General features: G+C 44.3%; 1 protein-coding gene across 1 annotated transcript in view; it reads left to right on the forward strand.

The window, feature by feature from the left end:
- The first annotated feature begins 7598 nt into the window (after positions 1–7598).
- The window catches only part of SAMD5 (sterile alpha motif domain containing 5), a 51216-nt gene continuing 31278 nt past the window's right edge, over positions 7599–27536 (forward strand). The window contains exon 1 of the mRNA XM_037520540.2: positions 7599–8248. Within this exon, the coding sequence (XP_037376437.1) occupies positions 7784–8248 (465 nt within the window). The 5' untranslated portion in view covers positions 7599–7783. The remainder of the gene's footprint in view (positions 8249–27536) is intronic.

Raw genomic sequence — 27536 nt, forward strand, 5'->3', positions numbered from 1 at the left:
TTCCTTGAAGAGAAGATTGTATTTCATGAAAAAAGTAGGTAGTTTAGCTGGCAACTCAAGCAATCACATAAGTGGTTTTCAAGGAGATCAAAGGTCAGGATTCAATATAGATGCTTTATGTATATTTGCCATTTTATTATGTAGATATTTTTAAGTCAAGGTCAAGATTTAATACAATTATTATTTTTTTTTTTACTGCTTCATTAGGAAATTCTCTAGGAATACTGCTTATTTTTATCTTGCAGTGTGTGATGATAGAGAATGCCATGGCTGCTAGTAGTAAAGAGGGTACAAGAGCCTTGGAAGGTACTGAGGCAACATCATTATTGTCCACCATTAACTTTTGTACTGTCATTACTTTATAGTGTATATTTTAAAATATAATTTTATAATTATATAAAATATTTTCATGTTCCACAGTCAAATCTATAAATAAAATATATTCAAATATGTTCAAATCCTATTCCCACCCCTTCCAACATATTCCATCTATTTCTTCCTGAGTAACCATTATCAAATTATTGGGCAATCCCTCTACTGTTCTTTTTTAATATTAGCAAATATGTATATTCATACCTCATCTTTCTTATGAGCGTGTTATTAGTTTTATCCATCTTTTAATTTTTTTCAAATAGTGATATACCCTATCACTAGTATATAGAGAAAGTCTTCATTCCTTTTAACAGCTGCCAAGTACTCATTCTGTTGATGAGCCATAGCTTATTCCATCACTCCCTCATTTATGCATGTTTGGGCTGGTTCCAGTATTTAGCTATTAGAAAGACTGCTGTGATATATAATCAAATGCACACTTACATTTTTTTTTAAGTTTTGCTAGAATATCTTTGGGGTAGATTCCTAGAAGTGGGGTTGCTATATCAAAGGGTAAATGAACATGAAATTTGCTGGATGTTGTCAATTCTCCCCCATAAGGGCTGTGCTGGTTACTCAGTTATTTTTCTCATTTCCCTATCCTCCACCTTCCCCTCCACTTTGAGAGTCTGGCTCTGGGACTTAGCACACCACATTTTTGCTTTGCCAGCTGAATCCCTTTTAAGTTTTTCCAAAAGCAGACTAGCCAGCCATGCCTCTTCTTCAAAGATCTGATCCTAGTTCCAGTTTCTCTTAACCAATCAGCCTCTGTTTCTCAGAAGTCTAGGTCCCAGCTCAATAGTTTACTTTTTTCTTCTAGATACTTCAATATCTGGTGGACAATTCTCTTTTCATTAAACAATGTGAACTTAATTTTTCCAAGTCTGATCAACACAGATCCTGTACCATTTTGCAATTTATCTCTCAATCTATAAGAATATTTTTCTACAGTCTTGCCAACAGAGTGTGTTGCTAAACTTTTGAATTTTTACTAATATGATAGGTAGGAAATCATTTGTTTCCATAGCTTGAGTGTGAATTTCTCTGGTTTCGAGCAAGATAGGGAATGATTCCAAATGAATGAATATTCCTTTGCATTTTTACTGGGAACAATGTGGTTCGTTTTCCCATAGGTTTATTGACTTTTTCCTTCTCTACTTTCAGATTTTTTTTATATTAGCCATACCAATCCTTGTCATATAAATTCTAAATATTTGTCATTTGTACCTTGTTAATGGACGTTTCCCTTTTAATTTTGATTTTATTTTTTTGTCACGCAAATGTTGTTTTACATTTATGTCATCAAATGTGTCAGTGTTTTTTCCATTGCTTCTGAACATTGAATCAAAATTAAGAAAAATTTCCCCACTCCCAAATAGAGCAGTATACATTGTTTTTGGGGAGGGGGGAACCATGTATATAGTTTCATCTTTGAATTTCTTATCCATTTGTAATTTATCCTGGTGTACAAGGAATAAACATAGGGAATGCACCATTTATATCTTTCTGTGAAAGTTCCTAAAGCTGCCCTCTACTTACTCAGACCACGGTCATGTCCTCTGGGGAAAGAACATACCGGCTCAGACTGCGCTGCTGAGACAAAAGCCCCCATCCAAGCCCAGGAACCTGGGCTTACTAGGACGCAAGAAAGAGCCTTAAACTTGGCTGTGGTGAAACTAACAAGCTGAACATTTGACAGATATATTTAAATCATTTACTATCCCCTGGTCTGTCAATCTCTTAGGCTCTACTGACCTAAGGATCTGATGCCCCATTTGGGTCTTAGGTTAAATGATTCATAAATAAGGTCTGAGAATTTGTATGGACATAAAATACAGCCTCAAAAGTCAGCCATAATTTTAAGACCGATGTACTCATCTCTCTCTCTCCAAAGCTGGAAGAGAAACAAGACCTGACTTAGGTTTCCACAATAGCACTGATTGTGTGCACATCTCTTTCTGTGTTAAGAGTTCGAAAGTTCCAGAATATATATTCCAGTATCAGATTTAAACCAGATAAGAGGAAGGAGAGACTTTTAATGCAGACATGTAAAATTACTTTGCCTCAAAAGAGATGACCTGTAACCTCTCACTCACTGGGAGTCAATTATATCTCAGAAAATTAACCTCCATCAACTCTTGTCCTAACTCCTGACTGAAATAAATTGCTAGATGGGAACAACTGGTATATATTCAATGTGGACACCTGGTCATAAATTGAGTGATTTCCTTGTTGTGAATATAAATAACTTGTAATTGTCAGAAGCAGTTTTTATTAACATTATTTCACATGCATGAAGTTACATAAACTAAATTTCAGGTGCTAAATTAACCTTGCTGACTTAGATGAAATGTAAGAGCTGCCTATTGTTAAGATAACAAACTACTGCACCTATCATTTTTACCAGAGCAAACATGGGATAAATTCCTTCCTCCTTTCTTGAGTGCATTTCAAAGTAATGGAACATTTTAGGATTATCAGAGATAAGAATTTTTTTAATGGATCTCATTTTATTTTCTATAATCACTCTTCTCTTTCTTGACTTTCTATTACTGACCTCTGGGTCTTTGACTCCTTGAACATTTTTTTTTTTACCCTTTGTTCCTTCATTAAAGAAAGACCTGTTATAATAGCAATGCATAATCTAATGACATCCTGCTGGTACTCCCTACTGCTCCTTGTCTCTCCTTCTTTCATATCCGTGTTGTCACACACAACTATAATGTACACAGCTCAGACGTTAACAGACACCCCCACCCAACCTGCCCCCAATTAAGTTGCCAACCTAACGCCTCGCTTCCAGCCACAGGAGAACAGATTGCCTGTTACATCACTCAAGTCCATTATTCTCATTTCTTTCTGTGGCATACATTCTTTCTAGATGCATTTTAGCTCATGGTTTAAACAGAGGCAAGACATAGTTTGCATTTTAAGATTAATATTATATATCTTTGACTTTTGCAAAGCTAGACACCCTGGGGACTGACATTTAATAGATGTTAATGGGATTTAATTTTTACACACCCTATGTATGGACATTTATCTTTGAAATAAAATGGCGTGAAACGCATGTGGCACCAAGAAAATTTCAAAACAAATTATTTTTGACTCTATAGCCTTAAATCAAGTTACAGAGACTGAGCCAAGTAGAAAAGCTGCTTTTTGATATTTAGAATCCAAAACTGGAATATAATTATCATTAATTTATTATACTGAGGTTATTAGTAGGCATTTTGCCATGGTTATTATCATAACAAAACAGTTCTAGAGTAATTCTTAGATTATGTGAAAAATCTACTGGTTACCAGAGGGTTCGGGGTGGGGGAAAGAAGAGGGTCTAGGGTAGGGAAGGTGATAGGGCCTTGGCCCTGGACATTTGGTGGAGGGTGAGTAAGTATGTGGGAGTGTGCGGTGGTCCTCTCAAACTTATATGCTTATGCAAACCAGTGGCATATCAGTAACAGTTGAGAAATTTTTAATTATCCTAAAATGTTGCCTAAACCAAAGAAAGTTTCTTCATAGCCTCTTTTCTCATTAAATTCCATTAAGCAAGAAATCATCTCTCCAAAAAATATCCAGTCCCAAACATGCTAGATAGTAATCAATATGATACATGTTTTAAATATTTTTATATATAAGAAAAATGCTAATAAAGCAATACCACCGAGAAGTACTTCTGAAATTATGCCTACTCCACAGTGTATATAAATAAAATAATTGGGTGGCCTAAGCTTGTGCCTAGGCACATGAAAATCACTGGCTTTGTTAACATACATTTTAGTCTGGATATAAAATACAATTTAATTTCAAATTTTGTGTCATGCTATGAGTCACAGAATTTGAATAATTAACGAAAGATAGAAGAAAATACTATCATTTTAGTCTTTCTAACTCCTTCTAAACTAACTCTTAATTTCTTTCTGAACTGATATAAAAAAAACTATCAGTTGATTCTCTACATATTTAAGATGCTGAAATCTTTCCAGTTCCAATTAATAAAGAAAAACTCTTCTCTTTTTGCTTCAGTGCCTGCCACTGAAGTGCCTACTTAATAAACATTTGATGAGTAAATGAATGATTTGACAGTAACCAGGCACTTGCAGCAAAAATGAGGTATAGCAGTAGATTGTGAAGAGGCTAGGAGGAAAGAGTTCAGGGTCCTCTTCCTGGTTCCGCCACGAACTAGCTGTGTGACCTTAGGTAAGTAATTGACCTTCCTGAGTGTCAACTCCCTCCATGTAAATTTGGATGCTTGAGATGATTTCAAATGGCTTTCCTGTTCCAAAGCACTAACCGACACTACAGTTCTAGCTCTTAAAATTACCTGTTTTATTTTGGACTTTAGCCATGTGTCTCTACAGGCAGTAAGAACACATTTAGGCCATAAAACCTCTCCATCTGAGAACACACGAAGTAGCCTCTAGCATTAAATTGATTAAGAGACAAGATATGCTAAGGCAGGTGGTAGAAAGATAAAAGCTTAGAGGACTCACATGTTAAAGACTTGAGCAAGTGCAGGAGACAAAAGAAGTAGAAGAGCTATCTAAAAAAAAAAATGTCTCCACAGTTCAGATTAGTGATGGTTAGGGAAGGCAGGTTTTCTCCAGAGGTTACAGAGAATTGGTTTTATTTATGACTGATTAACAACTGATTAATTTATAAAAGGCTTCCCTTCCAAAGAGAGCGCCAAGATACTCTGTTTTCTAATTGGATAGTGACTTTGCACATAAATAAAGGAGAATCATGGCTGCCTGTTGGGGAGATACTTTGACATGGCAGGTTGCTCCTGTCTGTTCTGATTTACTGTGTGACCTTGGGCAAGTCATTCATCTTCCCCCAAACCAGGTTCTCTAATTATAAAATGGAAATAAAAATCCTTCAAGGAGGATTAATGAGACAAGGGGGATGTCTTTAAGCTTCCAGAGGGGAAAAGACTGTCCATAAGCAAGCCAAGAGCTACTAAGAATGCTGTTGGATTTTTAAAATCCAACTTTTAAAACACCACAGCAATAAAACCCTGGAGCTTTAAGTTTTCTAGTCTTAAAACAAAGGGCTCCCCTCAGACACGCAGCCCATTTCCCTGCCTCCCTGATAACATACCCTGGAGACTTGGAATCTTAGTAGCTGGAAGACAGGTACTGAATTTATTCCTATGGGGTACTAATCCCTGCTCCACCTTAAACAGTGCCGTCCTTGGGATCAAGCTAGTGTTTCAGCGTCTTGGTTTCCTCTTCAGGAAGACACTGGATAAAAATACTACTTAAAGATATTTTTACAGCTGCCTGGCATATAGTAAGTTCCAAATAAATGCCAGCAACAATTTGTTTTTCAGCAGCATCATTCAAACTGCTGAAATATCTTCCTTCTGAAAAATCAAAGATCCCCATGTAAGAGAGCTGGGGTGAAAAGTTAAAAGTCACGTGAACATTAGCCGTTTAAAATGTGTTGGACAACAACTAGCAGAGGCCTTGACACTCACCTCCTTAAGGGCACTGAATAAAACGCTTGGCGGGGCTGCACCAGGACTTGAAGTTCGCGGGCGCGGCCGCGAGGGGGCACTGCGCGTCTGCTTTGGCGCGGGCGAGGCGAAGGCGCGCGCGGGAGGCCTGGAGGCTGCGAGCATCCGAGCGCCCAGGAGCGGGGAAACCTAGCAGGGCCCGGGGTTCTCACTAGGAAAGAAGAGGCGGCCGGGGTGACCCCCCCCGCGGAGGCCACGCGCGCCCTCGCAGCGCTCCCCAAACAGACCTTCATTTGAGACCCGCGAGTCCCCGGGAACTCGGAGCTCTTCCCGCGTCCCCCACCCCGGCCCACACTGTCGCGTGATTCCTGAAGTAGTCTGTGTCCCCAAAGACGCTGAACTATCGAATTAGGGGACGAAGGAGCCCCTCCCCTGGCCCCTCCACGCGCGCGTCTGGAAAAGACATGGAGATGCTCATTTGGCCACTTCCCAAGGTGGGGGCCGGAGGCCGGCGCGCGCCCCGGGGGCCCCATCCGCCGCAGGGGTCCTCCAGGTGCTGAGACACCCCAGCCGCGAAGTTGCACGGCCTCCCGCGCTCAGAAGCCGACGTCCCTGCGCCGCCGCGGCCGGACCAAAATTCTGCGGGTCCCGAGAAGAGGCGCAGACACTTAAGGCAACTGAGGCGAGGACCTCGGGCTGCTCCACCTGCCGCTCGGGTCCCCGCCCCCAGGGCTGGCTCCGGCTTTGGCCCCCGAGAGGAAGCGCCCCGGGGAGCCCGGCGCGCAGCCCCTCCGACGCGGGCTAGGGGGGCCGCGCGCGCCCCCGGCTCTGCGACCGGCCGCCCTCAAGCGCGCGGGGGGCAGAGTCGCCCGGAGCGCTCGGGCAGATCGCAGGTCGGGGCGCCGGAGAGGAAAGCCGGGCGGAGGCGAGGGTGAGAGGACGCGGCGGAACCCAGGGAGGGGGCGCGGCGGAATGCGCCGGGCGGGGGGCCAGGGCGACCCCGCCTAAACTTTCGCAGACCCGGGGGCCTGGGAGAGTCAGGCGGACACCCTGGCCTCTCGGGTGCGCAGCCCAGCGGCGGCCAGGGGGAGCCCCGCGGCGCAGGCGGGGTGCCGGCGGCCCCCGGGTCGCGCCCACCCCTCGGGCCGACGCGCCGCGGCTCGGGGTCCAGAGCGGGCGTCCGCGGAGAGGCCGGACCGCCGCGCCCCGCGCTGAGCGCGGGCCCCGAAAGGTGAAGGGACCCCTGACCCCGCGCCTGGCCCGGGCGGGTGGGCGGCGGCGGGCGCGCAGGCTGGCGTCCGGGCGGCCGGGCGCGAAGTGCGCGCAGAGATTTCCACGGGCCGGGGAATGCGAGTCCAAAGAAGCGCAGATCCCAGCCCGGGCTGCGCCCGCGCCCCGCGGCGGAGGAGACACCCCGCCCCGCTAGGAGGACGGCCGTGAGCCGCGCGCGCCGAGGCGAGGCGCTCCCGGGCGGCCGCGGGTCTGCGCGCAGGAGCCGCCTCCCCGGCGCGGGGCGCGCGCCCAGACGCCGCCGGCGGCGGCCAGGAGCCGGGATGCGGCGCGCGGCCCCGGGACGGTCCCGGCCGGGCGAGCTCGCGGGCGGCGCGAGGCGCTGCTGACCCCGCGCGGGCCGAGGGGTGCGCCGGGCCCCGCCCGCCCCCGCCCCGCGCGCCCCTCCCCGCGGCGCGGCGTATCCAGGGGCGGCGCGGAGCGGCTTCGCAGCCGCCAGAGCCGGAGAGCGCGGCGCGGCTCGGGGAATTCACTTTGCCGCTGCTGCGCTTTCCCCTTCCCGGGGCTGCCTCGGAGGCTCTCCGCCGCCGGCCCCGCGCGCCCCGGGCGCAGGAAAACTTTCCCGGGGTTTCTTTTCCGCCTCGGAGCAGAGGCTTGAAAGTTGCAAGAACTGGTGGCGCCCGGGCGCCCGGCGGGGGCTCGGCGAGGGGCCGCGGCCCCACCATGTGCACCAACATAGTTTACGAGTGGCTGAAGGCGCTGCAGCTCCCGCAGTACGCGGAGTCCTTCGTGGACAACGGCTACGATGACCTGGAGGTGTGCAAGCAGATCGGGGACCCGGACCTGGACGCCATCGGGGTGCTGGCGCCCGCGCACCGCCGCCGCATCCTGGAGGCCGTGCGCCGCTTGCGGGAGCAGGACGCGGCCGCCGCCGGCCTCTACTTCACGCTGGAGCCGCAGCCGCAGCCCGCGCCGCCCCGGCCGCCCGCCGCCTGGGTGCCCACCGGCCGCCGGGGGGAGCCGGGCGGCGGCCCGGCCCCGGGCCCCCGAGGGGGCCCCCGCAGCCCGACGGCCGCCCCGCGCGGCAGAGAGCTGGTGAGCTACCCCAAGCTGAAGCTGAAGATCATGATCCGGGACAAGCTGGTGCGCGACGGCATCCACCTGAGCAAGCCCCCGTACTCGCGCAAGGTAAGGAGGCGCCACCCGCGCGGGGCGGGGCGCGGGGCGCACCTGGGAGGGGACGGGCGCAGCGCTGCGGCCCGCGCTGGGCAGCCCATGGCAGGTGGCCGCGGGGGACTGAGATGCTCGGGGTGCTCGGGGTTCTCTTCTGCGTGTCCTGCGCTCGCTCTGCGCGCCTGCTTTCCTGTGTCTCCAGCGGTTGGTGACACAAGACCCGCACCGACATAGATGCTCCTTCTCCGCGGGGGCCGCGTCTGGTGCGGGCTCTGGGGCTCTCCTGTCCGTGCTTCTCCAGGAGCAGAGAAAGGTCCAGATTGTCTCTGGTGTTGGGGGCTGAAGGGTACCGAAAGAAGGGTTGCAAGTTTACATTATTTCCCGCCCTTCTCTTTTCTTGTTCTATGGCTGACCTTTTGGAGACGCTCCCGAGGGAAACTGGCAGTGGGAAATGATGCCCTGTGGCTCTCGGCTCCATAAAGTGGAACCCCGAGACTGCCGCACGTTTGAGAAGTGAACACAGTGAGGGAAAAGTTAACGAAACTCTTATCCGTGCACGACGGTTAAGTTCCTTCAGCTTGTGTGTGTAGAGAAGATCCTGGAGATCATGGGGTTCCCCTGCTTTTCTGTCAGTGGGGGGAGGGGTGTCACGCTTTTGGCTTGGTTTAGAGGAGATGAGGCAGTCCAGTTGTGGCTTCTGGGAAGCCTGGGTGGACTGGCACTTGGGAAGGGGGCACAGCAGCGGGGGAGGGGGGTTGTCTAGGGAAGGAGGACGCTGTGTGGACTGGTGAGCCCAAGATCTAAGAGCAGGCATTCACCCAAGACCTGTGTCTCCAGCGGAGGGTCTTGAGGGTTGGTTTCTGCAGCAGAGGGCCCTGATTTGAAAAGCAGAGGGAGACAACCCGGGTCATCCCCAGCCTCCTGGAGTTACCCTGGAAAACAGGCTGCTTGGCTGGAAGATACAGTGGAGAAGGCCAGGGGGACTTGATGGGGCAGATGCTGCAGCTGGGAGGGGGAAATGTGGGTGCTCTAAACGCACACTCTCCTTGGCCCTCACCATGCCTTAGAATCTTAAGGTGATAATGTCTGCGTGTAAGGAGGTTTAATCACGAACTTTGTGACGAGTAGATCATATCTGCAGGATGGGGATACAGGCTTGAATGGGTTATTTTGCTAAACAACTTGCTTGAGAGGAGAAATTTGTTTTATACAAACTCAGGAGGGTGGGCCTCAAGAGAGTTTGCCTCCAGGGACAGGTGTGCGCGGGTTACCTGGGTTACCTGCATGGACTGTGTTACTGAGGTGTGTCCCGTTCAGGAGTGTGAGGAGAGCTGGCTTTTCCTGGGCAAGTCAAGCCCTGGCCAGGAAGGGGTGCAGAGAGCAAGGGGTGTCACCAGGGCTTGCTCAGTCTCCAGAAAAGAGCTGTGCCAGCGACTGGAGGACAGAAGAGAGTGTGGCCTGGAGGTGACAGGGGTGGGCAGGAAGTCACACAGGTTGGCTCTGTGACTTAAAAAAGACAGGTCTAGATATCAAACTTAGAACGCGGAAAGGGTTCCTCTTCCTCTTCGAGGATTCTGGAATATGTCACTGGATTGTACATTCTTGCCTAGATCAGTGGGTGGATGGTAGTGCGGATTATTGATAGAAGAAATTTCAGTTTGCAGAGGGAAACTGTACTTCCCATGTGAAGAATTAATTTAGTCAATGTTTATGTAAATTCCATAAGTTTGCTCATAAACTATGTCTCATCATTGACTTCCTATACATATTTAATTCTCCTCAAACAGATGAAAGAATAAAATGGGGACAGAAGTGGTTTTCTAACCACCTTTGTGGAAGTTCCACCTGGGAACTAAAACAATGGAGCTGACCAATTTAGTTATTTGAAAAACAAAAAAACAAAAACCTCTTACTGTATGTTTATGTAATTGTTACAAGAAAAACACCCACTGACATGGAAACTGAAATATACTGACCGTACCCCCAAATGAGCGGACAAGTTTGTGGTGCCAGCTCATGTGGCTTCTTCGGGCCTTGCCTCTTAAGTTTTAGATTTTAAATTGTTCTAGAACTTGTTATCTGACGCAGCTTGTTTCTTTGTAGAAAGCGCTGGGATCAACATGATGCTGTCTCTAGATACCCTGGCGCTGTCTCCATTAGACTGTGTCATGCTTGTCATGGCCGCTTGGAATTCTGCTTGGGAGAGTGGGCCTCACATTTCCCTGCCACTTGTTTGCATGATGGATCCCTGTGATGTTTTTGCACTTTGGTGGGACTATTAGAGGTTAAAAGTGGGTTATGTTAAAGGTGATCAAGGCAGGAATGGTGACTCTCTCACAGAGGAGAGTAAGTTGAAGAATTTTCCCGAGAATCACCTGCTGGGATTGTGGGTTTGGAGCATTGGCTCCAACTCAGCTAATGTTTCGGGGTGCTGTGCTCTCTAAATTTTATTTTATTTTTGTGGGACCCTCGCCGGCGGCCGGGGAACGAACCGGCGCTGCAGAGGCTGCGGGCAGCCTCGCAGCCCAGCGCTCAACCGCTGCGCCACCAGGGGAGGCCCATCTCTAAATTTTATCAGCAATTCCCACGTCCCCTCCTAGGTCAGTTGAAATGTTAAGTTACGGGTACATTTCACTGTTTCCAACAGAAGCCCGTGCCTTTGTAAAACCAGCAGTTTGGCAAGGGAACCGCTTAAAATGAAAAGACATTGGACGGGTCCCCACTCCTGCCATTTATTCAGCTGCTCCCACTGATGTGATTTCTCTCGGTGAAGTTGGGATGTGTTTTCGCAGGGTGTGGCGTAGATGAAGCACTCTATACATATTTGAGTATTTTACCAAGCTGCTCTCTGCCAAGTCTTCTAAAAGTTCAAGGTTGCCATGGTTGGCAAGTTGCAGGAGCCCTGCCCTCAGGGAACTGGGGATCTAGCAAGGAAAACATGAGACTGACCACGAGGATTGATAAAGTGTGGTGATTGCTTTGATGGGGAGCACAGGTGCGTCCAGGTGCTTTGATGGGGAGCACAGAGGAGCACAGGTATGGACAGGTGCATCCAGCCTAGTTGGCAGGCTGGGACCTACATTTGGTCTGGAGATTAAAGGTTGGGAGGAAAAACCCGAGCAAGAGGTTGGTCCAAAGGGAAGGAGCGTTCTAGCAGAGAGAACTGTGTGTGCAATAGCCAGAAAGGGAGGAAGTTTCGCGTGCTGTGGGCAACAAGAATTTTGAGGAATTTAGTCTGGCTGGAGCTCAGAAGGCTTGGAGGATATGGCCAGAGACGGAGAGACAGAGTGGCTTGTCCTTGATGGACTTGATGTTTTATTTAGGAACTTGGTCTGTGTCTCAAGAGGGCAGCTGCTGCTGGGTCCTGACCGGAGGCAGTGTGAGCAATGAGGAGCCGGGGGTGGTGTTGGCAGTAGTTTGTTGGTGGCTGAGAGTGACAGCAGGGGCAGCACAATGGCGGCAACTGAGAGGTAGAATGGACTGGACTCCACTCTGGATGTGGAAGGGAGAGAGGCTGGGAAAACCCGCAGGTTCTTGTTTAGGAATGTGATGTCATTCCTGATGTGGGGGTCCGGGGAGAAAAGAGCAAGCCTGGGATGGAAGAAATTACCTTCAGGTTCAAGATAACTGTGTATCACCTGCCCGGGGACTGTCCAAACCTAGCTGTCTAGTCGGCGATTAGAATTTGGCTGTGGAGCATGGAAGGGATCTGGGGGTCATCAGCCCACAGAAGCAGGAGCTGGGAGAGAAGAAAGAAGAGACCAGGGTGGAACCCTGGGGGAGAGGAACCTCCAAGGGAGGCTGAAACCTCCAAGGTGAGCAGAGCGGGATGAGGAAGTGATATTCCAGAAATCAGTGGAAGCAGAGAGGCTTCCAGCAAGAGGGCCCGGTCAAGAGGTCAGATAGAGGTCAAGTCAGACCACAACTGAAATCTGTTCCTGGGAAGCAGCAATCAAGTCATTAAGAACCTTCATCTGCAATTTAAAGCTTTAGGGGTTGGGGCCAGTGACAGGAAGGAGAGGAAGTATGCATGCAGGCAACTTTTATTTTTTTAAGATTTATTTTTTTAAGAACAGTTTTCGGTTCACAGTAAAATTGAGAGAACAGTTCTTTCTTGTGTATTGAGCGCCTGTCCCTGCTAGTGCATCCCCCACCAGAGTGATACTGTATTTACAGCTGGTGAAACTACACTGATGCATTGTGGTCACTGACAGCCCGGAGCTACCTTGGGGTTCCACTCTTGGTGCTGTGCTTTCTGTGGGTTTGGCCACATGTATAATGGGGTGTAGCCATCATTGATGCTATTCTCCAGAGCATTTTGACTGCCCTAAAAATCCTCTGTTCTCTCTCTAGTCAGCCTTTTTCGGTTCTCTAATCTCTGGCAGCCACTGATGGTTTTACTGCTTCCATAGTTGCGTCTTTCCCAGAATTTCCCGTCGTTGGCCCTTTCAGACTGGCTGCTTTCATCCAGAACTACCCATGTAACTTTCCTTAGCGCCTTTTCACAGCTTGATAGCTCATTGATTTTCACCTTGTGTGAGGGCAATGCTGACAACCTTTTAAAGAAGCTGGACTGAGAAGGTAGAACTAGGCCTACAGCCGGAGGAGGAAGGGAGATTTGGGGGCAAGTGAAAAAGTTTTGTGTTTTGTGTCTTCTTGGAGGATGAGAGAAACTGGAGCATGTCCTAGTGTTGGTGCTGGGGAGCCAGAGAAAGGGAGCTGGTGGAGATTCGGGAGCAAGGAGCCAGGCGCAGAGGCCAAGGAGGGCGGAGGGAATTGTGTGAGATGCTGGGAGAGAAAGAGGAATTTTCTTCCAGTGGGAGAAGTGCTTGCTGAGTGTGAGGTGGATGGGGAAGGTGGATGGGGAGACTGGAACCTTTATAGGGGGACAGAGAAGAGCCCTCAGTTTTGCCATCCACCTGATGCCAACGAGGAGGGAAGATGGAGGGCTGAGAGGCTTATGAGGATCACTGTGTTAATATACAAATGTTTTTATAGTTATGCCTCAGTGTGCACATAATACTATTGACAGGTGTTCATACTGCATCTGTAAAATGTGTACTCGCCATTCATATGTCTGTACCCATGCCTATATTTATACTGGCTACACACGATATTTTACTAAATCCTGAGTGATTTGACTTGTGAATGGGGTTTTGGGGGGGGTATGTGGTAAGGGGGAGAAGGAATTTTGTTTCCTGGCTGACTTGGAGAAATGAAAAGTAGGCCCTAAGGTGGATAGTGGATGGGCGAGGCTTCTCAGCTTCTGAACCTGCAAAAGATCATTCTGCCACCTGTTACCAGTGAAAGCAGTTTGAGTCAGTATGACCGTCCTTAAGAGTGCTGCAGGAGTGTTAAACCTCACTCACACTCCAGTGTCAATTTAATCAATAAGCAAGGTTCTCCCTGGGTGCCAGTGGGTGTTTGGGAGAGATTACTGGGATGAAAGAATTTAGAGAGGCAGAGGAGACTTTGGGCTTCCATGTGTGGGGCCAGGTAGAAGACAGGGAAGTGCTTGGAAAAGAGAGAAGTTGGCAAAGATCAGCTTGTGCTTTCTGGAGTTTTGCCTTGTTTCCTGGCAGAAACTGAAACGTTAATAAAAATTCCTTCTCCAAGAATTCCTCAACCTTCATGAAGTTACCAAGGAAGACTGGAAGCTGGCGAAGGTCAGTTTTCTGAATTCAAATCAGTATTTTAAAGTGTCCTCCACTTAGGTCACCAAAGGTCCTAAGCTTTTTGTTGCCCTATTTGAATGGAGAGGATGCTGCAGAAAGAATGATGGTGTTGGGGGGAATGAGACAAGAGTTTGGGTGGTAGTCTCCTGCTCTGGTGGCTGGTTTACTGTCTCCAGAGTTTCTACATAGGTGGACCCTCAGCCAGCCAGGCCTTTCACTCCATCGGTCCATCTGTCCAGCCACTCATCTGTCCATCGGCCTGCTTAACAAACATGTAGCACATGCCATGGGCCAGACGGGCCCTAGGATTTCAGCAGTGCACTGAACACGACATGGTCTCTGCTTATAATTTAATGGACATGTATGTGGAGGACCGAACCCAGGGCTGACATGGAGTCATCGCTCCCTATAAAACTTAAATATTATTTCTACAGATGCTAAGAGTTGGTGAATTTTGCACTTAGGTATATTTCAGATATGAAACAATAATCAACCGTGGTTGAGTCTTGAGTATGTTTACTCATTAAGTGTTCTCCAAGGGCTGGGGATGGAAGGGCTCCTCCTGCAGCTCAAGAAACTTTGCAGCAGCGCCAGGACCAGGGGCCATCAGGGGAGGCCCCGCGCACAAAGTGTAAAGAGGTCCCCATCTCCAGCCTGTGCTATTTTGGGCCCTGCTGGTGAACTGGCTGCCATGAATAAACGACACTGTCATGAGATAGCAGTGATTTGCTGGTGTCGTAGGCAACCCTCAAATCGTACATTAAGCAGTCGCCTGCTTTTCTGGTGCTTGGTGCCTGCCCTCAGCAGCAGTGTCCTGAGAGCTGACGGTGCCAAGCTCCCAAGCTCAGATGTGTTTTCTGTGAGTTATGGCTGCCCAGGGGGGTCCATGTAGGTCAATTACTGTGCGCTCACGCAGCTGCTCCCTGTTGACACTGCGCTGTAGGGATTAGGCTCTTGAACAGACGTCGGGTTCAAGCCCCAGCTCTGCTAGGTCACCGTTGACCTAGGCAGGCAACGCCAGTGACTGTCTGAATAGTCCTGTGGCCACCACACGAGCTAACATTCATGAGCATTTTAGCCCAAAATTCGTATCTGTTTCCTAGGGCTTCCATAACAAAGAATCACAAGCTGGGTGTGTAAAACAACAGAAATGTTTTCTTTCTTAGTTCTGGAAACTAGAAAGCTGGAGTAGGCTCTTGACCAAAATCCTAAGGGTCTGCACTGTGATTTGTATAGAGAGGCCACAGAAGGCTCCAGACAGCTTCCCTTCTCCCACTGAGCCAGCGGCACCATTGGATCCACTGGACTCTACGGCCAAGGGCAGGGCAGCTTCTAGGGCAGCCTAGCCCTGCGGCAGAGCCTTCCTTTGTTCTAGGCCCCACTCAAAGCTGGAAGCTTCCTGGGTCCCTTGGTCAAAGGGCTGGAGTAGTACATGCAGATGAGGACTGCACTGCCCTCCAGATCCAGAGAGGCCTGTTAGGTGCCCTGCCTCTTTTTTTGTCATGGGAGGGACCAGATGCAACAAGTTATCTTCACCTTAGAAAGGATATCTTCCTACACCCTGAACTTTTCATTGAGGCAGAAGCCCCCTGCATTTTTGTTGGATTTCTCACCTTTCGACATGGGAAGATCTTACCAATAAGTATAGAGTATTTGCTACTTCTCATTCACTAGGTCCAAGCAGCATCATGTCATCCATGTAATGGACTGATGTGATCTCCTTTGGGAGAGACAGGGGGTCATCAGCCTCATGAATGAAATTCTGCTATCAGGCTGGAGAGCTGAGAGACACTCGCAGTAGGACAGTGAAGGCGGATGGTGGTCGTGCTGGAAGCAAACTGCTCATGTGGGTGTTGATGTGCACTGGGATAAAAGCTCTTTACAGATAAGTTGTCTGGCTCCTGTGAAGAGCTCACCTAGGTTCGTGCCTAGTACCTGGTACTAGCCTGACTCAGCCATTCTAGCCTCCATTGTACTGGTTGAGCATCCGCTGTATGCAAGGAACCTCTTCGCCTGGGTCTCATTCCCGGTGATAGGTGTTTGGGTGATTAACTGGTGGTAGATTTTTAGTACAAATGCTGTTTCAGTTGTTTCTGCGTGACAGGGGATACAATAATGAAAAATATTTTTTTATCTGCTTTTTTTTTTTTTTTGTGGGACCCTCACCGGCGGCCTGGGAATGAACTGGTGCTGCAGAGGCTACGGGCAGCCTCGCAGCCCAGCGCTCAACCGCTGCACCACCAGGGGAGGCCCTGAAAATTATTTTTTTAAAGTAAACATTTCAGAATTTATAAATTCAAATTTAGGTTGTGATCCTCAAAACAGGCACTTGGTGATTACAGTGTTGCCATTTCTCAAAACATTTCTGCAATTCAGGTGCCTGCAGAATGCTCTGTAGAGCATTTTCAACGATGGCAAGGCTTCATTTTTTCTAAGGTGGATCTGGTTTGGGGTTAAACACCTCAATTAATTTGAAATCAAATCACACAATTAAGAGTCATTATATTTAATAAAATGTGGAATGGAAAATAGAATCTGGGAACACAATGAGTATTTTCTCTTTGGGGGGCATGATTTGTAAGCTAGTTTTGCATTTGATAATATTTATCTTCTTTTTCCTAATTTGAGGCCTTAAAATATGCTGTCAGTGTGGATCCGTGTTTGCAAATTGGCAATTCCCCCAAAAGACTTTACAATGCAATAGTCAATTCTTTATCTATTTGCAAAGAGCAAGGGACTGATGACACTCTCCAAATAGATGGGGTGACATGCATGTGGCTCTGGAGGGAAGGATTGAAGTGAATTGCAGTGCTCTCTGGGTTACCTCGGATTTTGGGTGGTCTCATGGGGTTCTGAGGGCCTTTCATTTGAGAGCACTCTCCCCACACTGCTGCCTAAGTCCTGAAGACTTCGTAATTATACTCATACTCCATCCTCACTCTTAAGTGGAAATGAAAAGATGCTAAGAGCCAGGGCAGCAGTATTAAGGATGCCGTCTGCTCTTAGCTAGATGTCTAAGATCTACCATGAAAAATAAGAAAGAACTAAGACATTTGATGACAATGACATTCTTTTTCGATTATCTATGTGCACAGATTCTGGAAGACCAGAAATAGATTCTGAATTGGATTTTCTTAAAGTACGGTGAGTCAGGTGACAGGGACTCAAAGAGGGATGGTTCTTGAACTAAACAGGAGGTCCCCTAAGGAATTTGGCAGAATGTTACCCCTGAGGAGTGACTGGACAGCAGGAAGCTGTCAGTTCTCAAAGTCAGAACCTGTGGAGAGTTAGAATCAGCATCTAGCCATTGGCTCCAGCCAGTGCTTATTATTACTACGGGTATATGAGCTGAAAGGATTTTAACAGTTATTTTCTACTTAAATTTTTTTTTTAAAGCCTTCTTACATCAGCCACATTTGGATGTGGAAAAGCCTGGGAGGAGTAAAAAGGGAATCCTCATTTTTGGTCAATATAAAAACTATTAAGGGCAAATAAGTGTAGATCATGCCAAAAGGAATTAAGTGTTCAATCTGTCTTACATAGAGACTAAGTGACATCTAACAGTTTAAAGAGATTTCATTACTGCTTCTAATTGAAATAAATGGACTGATGAGCTCTAAAATCTTACTGTTATGTTACCATAAAGTTATAAATACAAGCAAAATGAGACTAACTTCATTTAGAAAGGAAAACAATTGGTGTGTTTTCTGTATTTACCAAAATCATAATGAACAGATTTTCTAAATGTTAAGATGTTTTCCCAGAAACATCATAATTTTATAATTAGACTTAAAAGGTGTACTGACTGTTATTTCACACTCATAGGGTATCATTTTTTAACAACTCTTCTCTATATGACAACAATGTTTTAAGTAATAGTCTAAGAATAATACCCAATAATTATTTTCTTGATTTCTTCTTTGGTTTTAAAGCAAGTAGCAAATAATATAAGGGATATTTGGCAGTTTTAAAGTGTTCCAATTTGGTAAAAATATTTCATCTATGAAATGGAATTTGTACTTAACCAAAGTATTACACCTTACATTTTGTATTCTGTGTCACTGTTTTGAATATTTTTTTTAAAGATTTATTTATTTGTGCATACAAGAGCTGCGGTATAGGCCAGAGATGCGGGGGGTGAGAGGATTCACCAGAGATAGAGCAGCGGGGAACAGAACAGGCAGATTGACCGAAGTAAACTGCTGAGGGGAGCAGCGGGCGAGTCAGGAGAGGTCTGCTGTGCCATGTGGGTCGCTCTCTGGCCGGCCAGGGATCGAACTCATGCTGCAGAGGCTGCGGATTGCTTTATAGTGTGGTGCTTAACCCCTTGCACCACCAGGGAGGCCCTGTTTTGAATTTTTAACACAGATAAACTCTTTCATGGTCACTTAGGAATAATAGAACTGAAATAATTCAGTTTTGTTTTCTTGCTTTTGGAAATCATGGTGCAATCATTGTTTATTTCAGACTTCCTGTTTAATGTAGGAATATGGATTGATAGTATTGTGGGACAAACAAAATAACTCACAAACTTATTCTGGTAAAGGACTTTTGTAAATAAGTCTGATGGTTGGTGCCTACTGTACTGCTAGGAGTTCACTGAATTAGCTTTCCTGTGGCACATAATGCTTATGACGGGACAATAAAAAAAATGCTAACTGGAAGCTAATCTATATGCCTTTAAACATATACAGTAACTGCAGCAACTATAGTTTAGGCCAATAAAACACTTTTTCAGAAGGTCTGGTTTCAGTCGTGACGTCTCTGGTTATCTGTCTGTGGGACATGTTCATGATTAAAAGTTGTGTTTTGTTTTTAAAGATTGTTTATTACCTGCAAGTGGGGTGAACTCTATTCTCAGTCCTGCCCAAGGAACATATAGGGAAATGTGAACATTTTAATTCAAGAGAAGTTCTTTCTTTTTTTTTCTTTTTTTTTTTAAGATTTATTTATTCATTTATACAAGCACTGGGTACAGTCAGAAGCGCGGGAGGGTGAGAGAATTCACCAGAGCCAGAGCGGAGAGCAGAACAGGCAGACTGACGAAACACATGACTGAGGGGAGAAGCTGGCGTGGCAGGAGAGGTCTGCACACCATGTGGGACCCTCACCCAGCAGCCGGGGATTGAACCGGCATTGCAGAGGCTGCGGGCAGCTTCGCAACCCAGCGCTCAACCGCTGCGCCACCAGGGAGGCCCAGGAGAAGTTATTTCTTCTGTAAAATGGTGTCACTCTATCTCACCTGGCTGCAATGTAAATTAAATGTGGGATACTTATGAAATTGCTTTGTAAACTCAAACTTTACAGACATAGGCATTCTTCTTGATAATGGACCAATCATTATATTTACAACCACATTTTGAAATATTTTTGATTGAAAAGTAAAGATGCAGAATAGAGAAAATATGGAGAACACTGAAGCAGATCAGAAGAAATTTAAACTGGTCTGTATTTTATGTTTTAATAATACACTCCATGTTCAAAAAATGCATTTATATGTTTTATACATATGCAATACAAATATAGTATTATGCTAAGCTTGGAGAAGGGTAAAGCTATTTCTGTGTCAGCAGATGTCATTTGAAAATGATTTTCATACTAAGACATTCTTAGTTTAACACCATAATGAATTTTACCATTTCCTACTGAGTTGAAATCTTACCTATGTTATTATGGATTATTATAATTTCTTATCTGAAAATGACGTGTTTGAGAAACTATTTCATCATTGGATTACATTTCTTAGATTGATAGTTTACATAACTTCATATTTGTGACTTTATATTAATGGCTATTAATATAAATGATTTTATATTAATGATTATTGCCCATTCATGGTGCTTGCCTATATTTTTCTAGTGGTCTCAGTTGACTTCCAGTTGATCTGTAAGTGTTCCTTATATACTAAGAAAAATAATCATGCTTGCTTAGAGTTTACAGAGATTTTATCCTGAATGCGGCTTCCTTTACAATTTAAACCCCCCCCCAATTTAAAAACCTTTCTATAGCCTACTTTATCAGTGATTTGAATTATTTCTTCCAGACCAGATGAATATAGTGGGTACAGAGATTTGAATTTGAATTATTTTTTTACTGTTTAGTTAGACAAGTTTCTGAATCTTTCCAAACTGAGTTGTTTCCTTTATAAATATATAAGAAATAATATTACCTACTTCTTAAAGCTACTGATTGTAATTAGTGAGTGAGTATATTTAAGCTTCATAGAACACCTGTGAATAGAAATCATTCAACACATCTAGCTCATAATTCTAGTATACACAACCTTATGATTATGGTCATATGGTCAGTTGAAGAGCAGTATGATGATCTTCTCTTAAATTGATAAGATTTATTCTGTTATTCTGTTAAGGCTACGTGTTCTTTCATAATTTCAAAAAGTTCTTTAAATAACACCAACACATATGCTGTGTTGTTTGGTATAATCATTGAAAACACTTTTTCCAGTTTGTCATTTATTGTTTAGGGTTTTCTTTTTGTTTTCATAGCTTTTGTAGAGAATATAATTAATCCTACTTTAGTGATTACTTTTATTTTTTATAAATCTCCTGTCACATAATCATTATTTACCTATATATCCTAAGACATTTTTATATTTATATTTAACTCTTCAATATGAAATTTATTTTGCCTTGATGTAATGTTCTAATGTTATATATGATCATACACAAATTTTATTACATACTTTTTGGAGTTATAGCTTTTATTTCTGTGTTCTGGACTTAATTGCATTGACTAGAATTGATAGAATTATTAATAATATAATAATAATAAATAAGTTCTTGTCTTATTCCAGAATTTAATGTATAGTGCATTCTGCCAGTATTCTGCAAAAAATTTTGCTGTTATTCTACCATTGGCAGAATTGTGTCAGTTTAAGACTGTTCATGATGTAAAAGAAAAGATTTTTTTTTTGTTTTCCTATTTTGGTAGGAATTTTTATTGAGAATGAGTATTTGATTCTATTAAATTAACAGATTTCCTAGTATTTTTTTATAGTATGTATTTTTAAAAATTTATTTACTTATGCATACAAGAGCTGGGGTACAGACCAGAGATGCAGGGGGGTGAGAGGATTCACAGAGACAGAGTAGGGAACAGAACAGGCAGACTGATGGAAATACACTGCTGAGGGGAGCAGCGGGCGAGACAGAAGAGGTCTGCTGTGCCATGTGGGTTGCTTCCCTGGCTGGCCGGGGATCGAACTCTTGCTGCAGAGGCTCTGGGTTGCTTCATAGTGTGGTACTTAACCCCTTGCGCCACCTGGGAGGCCCCAGATTTCCTAATATAAAGACATCCTTACATAGCTGAAGTGAAGAAGGAAATGATGGCTTTTAAAGCAGCCTGAATGTGAGAAGAGGGACTTTGTAATCTTACTCCCAGATTATTAGATTCCTTTACATTACATCTCTTTTCTCTCATGAATAGTGTTTGCATTTACCTTCGGTTTGGTAACCACTTCATTGGATATTGTTGTGATATTATTACAGTTGACTTCATGCCAACAGCTTTATGAAAGCTGCAGATTGTCTGGCTAAGTACAAGAACGGGTGATGCAGTGACCTCACATTGTTGGAAGGCAATAACCACGCAATTGTGGGTAAAAGTTCAGTTTTTTGGTTTGTACAGAGATTTTGAGTTTGAACCAGAAGGCACAGACTCAGAGGGAAGTCTAGAGGTTAATTTGAATCCTTATTGCTTTTATTCTTTCCACAGCACCCACACTGTCTTTCACTCAGTGCCCTTCCCACCCCATCAGCTACTCTGCTTCCTTGCAGCCCCCAACCCTAAGCCAGATCCTTTAGTGGAAAATATGGATGGGGCTGTTTGCCAGATGCTGTGTTAAATTGAAAACCCTTATAAAAAAACTGAAGTGGCATTCACTTTAATTTGAATCTTTGGTTTTGCATAGAAACAATAGCCAAGTGTGTCACAAATATGGAATTGGAAAACTCTATTAGAATATGATAATAAATCCTTGATTTACATTTAAACGTTCGTTGACAGGTCAAATAGAATGCTTTTTTTAAAGGTCATTGAAGCAGGGATTAAAGATGGGGTACAGAAGTGTTATGCTTCTGAAAAAAATACCTACATCAGGTGCTGAATTTAGCTGAGTTTGCAGAAATGGATGCACCCAAGCTTCCCAAGCTAGCCATCAATCATGCACTAGAGATACAGCCACTTTAAAGCAACCATGTATCAACACAGAATGGAACACTGTGTGTTATGAACTACTCCCTCTGGGAAACCCTGATTGACAAAAATAGTGCTGCATTAAGTAGCAGCAGTATTTATATGACCAGAAAGTAATAAACTATAGATAATCTTTAGGAAGAGAAAATATTTTACATATAAAAAACCACTGAGCAATTCTTGGGACTTGATTCCTACAGGGTATAGTTAAGGTGAAAAATAGCTCCACGTAAATGTGAAATAAAAACCTCTACTTTTATTAGTTAATTGCATCCAAGGTCAGTGTTGTAGTCACATCATTTGCAAGGGATCTAAAGAAAGGATGGGATTAGTTGCTGTCTGGAATCACACAACAAACTCGGTATATTTCTGGCTTGCTTAGGCCTAAGCAGTAGGAAAAAAATGGCAGATATGCAAGTTACATCCCCTATTGATTGGAGTTGAGCCAGAAGGTATAAATAGTCATTTACTATTTTCAGACCTACTTTGTTACACAGAGGTGATGGAGAGTTGGCATGAGATTGGTGACATTAACTTTGAGTTTTACTGCTATGTCATTTTAAATAAGAGTTTTTACTGCCACTGACTTGGGCCAAAGTATTTATTTCTGTAAATATGATCCCCTAACATGCTTATGTTGACATTGTGGGGAATTGGTCTCTGATCTTCTGATCACTTCTTAAAACATGGCGACCGTCATGTGGTTGAACTGCTGACAGGAGGTCCTGCTTTCTGACAGGAAGTGTGGTGATGTTTATCATCCCACTGCTGTGTTGGGGTGCATATGCTAGATTGTATAAAATTGATTTGTGGGGAAAGAGGTGACATTCTTTGGAAAGCTCCTGGTAGAGTGAACTCCACCTGTCTTCTGAAAACCTTTTGATTGTGTTCTGAAAATTGGGTTTATTCTTCATTCAACCATGTTAATTAGCTATGGATATGTTTGATTTTTCTCTCCAGGTCTGGAGAGCACATCTCTTCTTGCCTCCTCACAGAGTTGAGAAAGGTGACATTTTATTTTCCATTCCATCTAGGTTTACTTTTTTAGTCAACCTTGCACAAGTTAAAATAAGCTTCTTGCTGTCAGTGACCTCTTCAGATTTAACATGAGGAAAGAGCTTAGAAATGTGTGAACTAGTAATAACAGCATTAGGGATAATGTTCAATATGGAGCATTATTTGTTAGTGCTTTTACTGCCTCATTTCACTCAATCCTCATAACAAACCTCTGAGGTAGATGTTATTTTTGCCATCCCTCTTGGACAGATGAGGAAAATGAGACATAAAGAGCCTAGATCCTTGCCTAAAATCATGCAATTAGCAAATCTCACTTTAAAACCAGATGTGTTACCCCGGAATTCATGCTCTTCACTGCTGTGCTGGTCTGACTAAAAGCATTGCTTTATGCACTTGGTGGCTGTCTACTCTCAGTAGGTGAAAATAGGTGTGGGGTAGGGTGGCTCCGTCCTGGAGGTTGTTGTTATTTTTATAAATGTAATAGCAAACTAGTGTATACTTCAAAGAGACTTACTCATTTTTTCAACATGTATTCTGAATACTCACCAACAAAAGGAGACTGGAAAGAAAATTATATGTGAATTAAATTACTTTCGTTAGGCTAAAGTTCATGATAAATTCAAGCTTCTAGGAAACTCAGTCCCAATGAGGGTCTGCTTTACCTTCCCAGTTCGGTACCACCTCTAATAAGTCTAAGGCTGGGGGAGCAAAAACAGACTCGCTCACTTACTTGGTGTGGAGCAAGAGCACTGAGGAAAAAATCCTCTGTCTCTCTCGGGCTCACACTAAACACAAAGTGACTGGATCTTGTCCATTTTATAAACATTTGTATATTTGACATCTTGCTGGAAATATTTGTTGAGTGAATGAAAGCATAAAAGAGTGTAAGCAAAATCTGAAGAAAGGAGAGATGTGGATGAGCGAGGGGTTCAGCATGGGTTCATCCCACTGCTGTTTTGGGGTGCATATGCTAGATTGTATAAAATTGATTTGTGGGGAAAGAGGTGACATTCTTTCCGCACAAGTCAATTTTGAACTCCACCTATCTTCTGAAAACAGAGGTGGTAGGATGGTGCAGAGGTATGTGGTGTAGGGTGAAGGGTAGCTTGGGTTGGGTTGTCCAGGGACTCTCCTCGAGGGCTAAGGAGTTTAGAATTTACATCTCTGACATGGATCTGTCACCTATATTTGATCTGGAGAACTACCTAACCCTTCTCCTTCAAACTTTTACTTTCTTTGATGTCTTTCTCATTGCCTCCTTGGTGTACTTAACCTCTTTACCCAAAGGCACCGTGTGTGTGTGTGTTTGTGTGTGTGTGTGTGTGTGTGTACACGTGCGCACATGCATGTCCATACAATCCATCTTTGGGGCTTTGATTGAAAGAACTGTCTACATGGTGATCAATTAACTTTCCTTTTTTTGTTGGTCAAAAGCATATCCTGAAACTAGATCAAGAACAAGCTATTCCTGAAAGGGCTGAACTTGGATTTAATTGCTGACTGTATTCATTTGCTAAGGTTGCCACAACAAAATACCACAGATAGGGTGGTGTAAGCAACAGAAAGATATTTTCTCACAGTTTTGGAGGCTACAAGTCCAAGATCAAGGTGTCGGCAGGATTCATATCTTCTGAGGTCTCCTTCCTGACTTGCAAATGACTGTCTTCTCACTGCATCCTCATGTGGTTTTCATTCTGTGTGTCTGTGCCCTAATCTCTTCTTAGAAGTGCATCATTCATACTGCATTGGGACCCACCCAATGACCTTATTTACTGCAATTATCTCTTTGAAGTCTGTATCTCCAGTATAGACATCTTCTAACCTTCTGGAGGTTATGACTTCAACATAATAGTTTTGGCAGGGACCCAACCGAACTAGTAACACTGACTGGGGAGCTATTTCCATGTTCTGCCGCCTGAGAGGAAGTTATGTTTTAAATGATCTCCAGGGGTTGGAATCTGAGCTTGAATCTAAAACTTAAGGTGGCTCATTGACTACTCAGCTGTTGCCTAGAGAAAGTTATCCCTTCTGAGCGGCTCAAGTGACCAAATTTGGGACCAGTTCACATTACAATAGTGTTAAGCAAGTTTGGAAAGGATGAACATCAATCCAGAGCATCATTGCCTGACATTTGCTGGAGACTAAACGACTAAACAAGTGCTACGTGGTACATTTGATGAGATCCCAGTCTCTCAAGTGAGAACCACTGGATTCTGTCTATTTGGGTCTGTATGACCTTAGGCAGGTGGCTTAACCTTTCTCTGCTTCCCCTTCCTTATCTTTAAATCAAAGATAGTGTTTCCCAGACCTCCATGGTGGCACAGGGGTTAAGTCTCAGTGCTACCAAGCTATCACCAGCCACTGCAGCGTGAGTTCGATCCCCGGCCAAGGAGCTGACCCAGATGGCACAGCAGACCTCTCATGTCTCACCTGCTGCTCCCCTCAGCAGTGTATTTTAGTAGATCTGCCTGTTCTGTTCACCACTCTGTCTCTGGTGAGTCCTCTCTCTTCCCATACCTCTGGCCTATATCCCAGTTCTTGTATGCATAAATAAATACAAATAAAATGATAGTGTTTCCCACTTGATAGGATGTTTTGGGGGTTACATGAGAAAATGTGTCAAGCACCTGACATAGTTCTTGCTACAGCGTAAGCACACAGTAAATTCACTGGTCTTATATGTATTCAGTGCTGTCTAATAAAGAGGAAAATGGCAGATCTCGTCACAAACATGTTAGTAGTAGAAGTTGGCAAATTATTGTTTTTTTGTAGCCATATTTATAGATGCTGCAGAAATATTTTTTCTCCAACTGGCAAGCATATATCCCCAATGGTTAAAGCATCATAAATACTATTCTGGTATTCTTATAAACAAAACATAATTTTCAATTCTTCTGCATACACCAGTGTTGTTTAGGAGTAGCTTCCCTTGGCCTTAATCCAACAATTTAACAGATACCAGTTTAGATATAACTTAAGTGGAGTTGTATTCTAGTATTGAACATTTTTGTCTGTAATGATATAAATGTTGTCTTTCTTATGAAGTCTGCACAAATAAGTGCGGTTTCCCCCCACTTACCCAAAAGTAGAGGGTTCATTTTTGTAAGACTTGGGTATATCATTTGGGGAGTCTGGGAACAGTTGCCATAATTATCAAACCCAAATACTAACCTACCAAATCATACCAACTTGGAACACTCTACTTACAGACAGCTGAGGGAACCTGCATTTCTTTGTGCTCTTAATATACGTAGGAGGATTGGATGCCATTGTTGCAACCTTGTAGTTAATGTCATAGGAAGCCTTCTTGGAAGTTTGATGAAGAAAGAGCAGCATTGATATGAAATGTTGAATAAACTCATCAGTCATGATTTTCTTGGACCTTTTTACTTTCCACATACATCATTTCCACCTGAAGGAAAGTGGTTTATTCTTCATGCTTTTCAGACCACGACTTTACTGGTAATATGCTCATTTTAGAACATTTTGAAACATCCAATATAACATGAATTGGATACTTATAAACACTGTGTAATATAAAGCTATTAAATATTATTATAAAATAATTCTTTCGGGGTTTGCCCAGTTCATACAGCAGAAAAGGTAACCGAGATACTTACAATTTGTAATGTGTGTTTAACATTTAATAACGTTAGTGACAAAGGTTTTATTAACGGAGGCAGTGAGTTGACAGGACATTTAAGAATCTCTTGTATAGATGGGATTCTCCTGCAGTTTTTCATGTGATGGTCTTTCTCCTTTAAAAAACAGATTTGTCTTTACCATATATGGAGGGAGAGCTTGTTCTGATATTTAGATTTTCTTTTAAAAACTACAAATGGTCCCCATAGAATTTCCTTCCCCAAGGCACCCATGCACCATCACCTCAGTCTCCTGTGCTCCTTCCTCCCTGTCACCCCTCTCCCTCCTCCTCCCCTGCAGGATGTCTCTGGTTTATGATTGTCTGGTTTTGCTTTGTTGTGTTTTGTACTGTTATTATTATTATTTTTATTCTGATGTCTTATTTGGTTCCCCCATCTTCCTGTTATAAGTGAAACCACCCGATGTTTTTCTTTTTCCTTCTGGCTAATTTCACTGAGCATAATTCCTTCTAGCTCCATCCACGTTGTTGCGAAATGGCATGAGTTTATCTTTTTTGATTGCTGAATAATATTCCATTGTGTATATATACCACATCTTCTTGATCCAGTCATCTATTTTTGAGCATTTGGGTTGTTTCCAGGTTTTACCTATTGTAAATAGTGCTGCAATAAACATAGGGTTCTTTTGAATCACTGTTCTTGTGTCCTTTGGGTAGATCCCTAGGAGTGGAAATGCCGGATCGTATGGTAGCTCCATTTTCAATCTGAGGGGGTAGGGGGGGAAGCAAATATTGT

The sequence above is a fragment of the Talpa occidentalis genome, unplaced genomic scaffold (genome assembly GCF_014898055.3).
Source record: "Talpa occidentalis isolate TD23 unplaced genomic scaffold, MPIMG_talOcc4v2.1 talOcc4.2, whole genome shotgun sequence".
Classification (NCBI taxonomy): domain Eukaryota; kingdom Metazoa; phylum Chordata; class Mammalia; order Eulipotyphla; family Talpidae; genus Talpa; species Talpa occidentalis.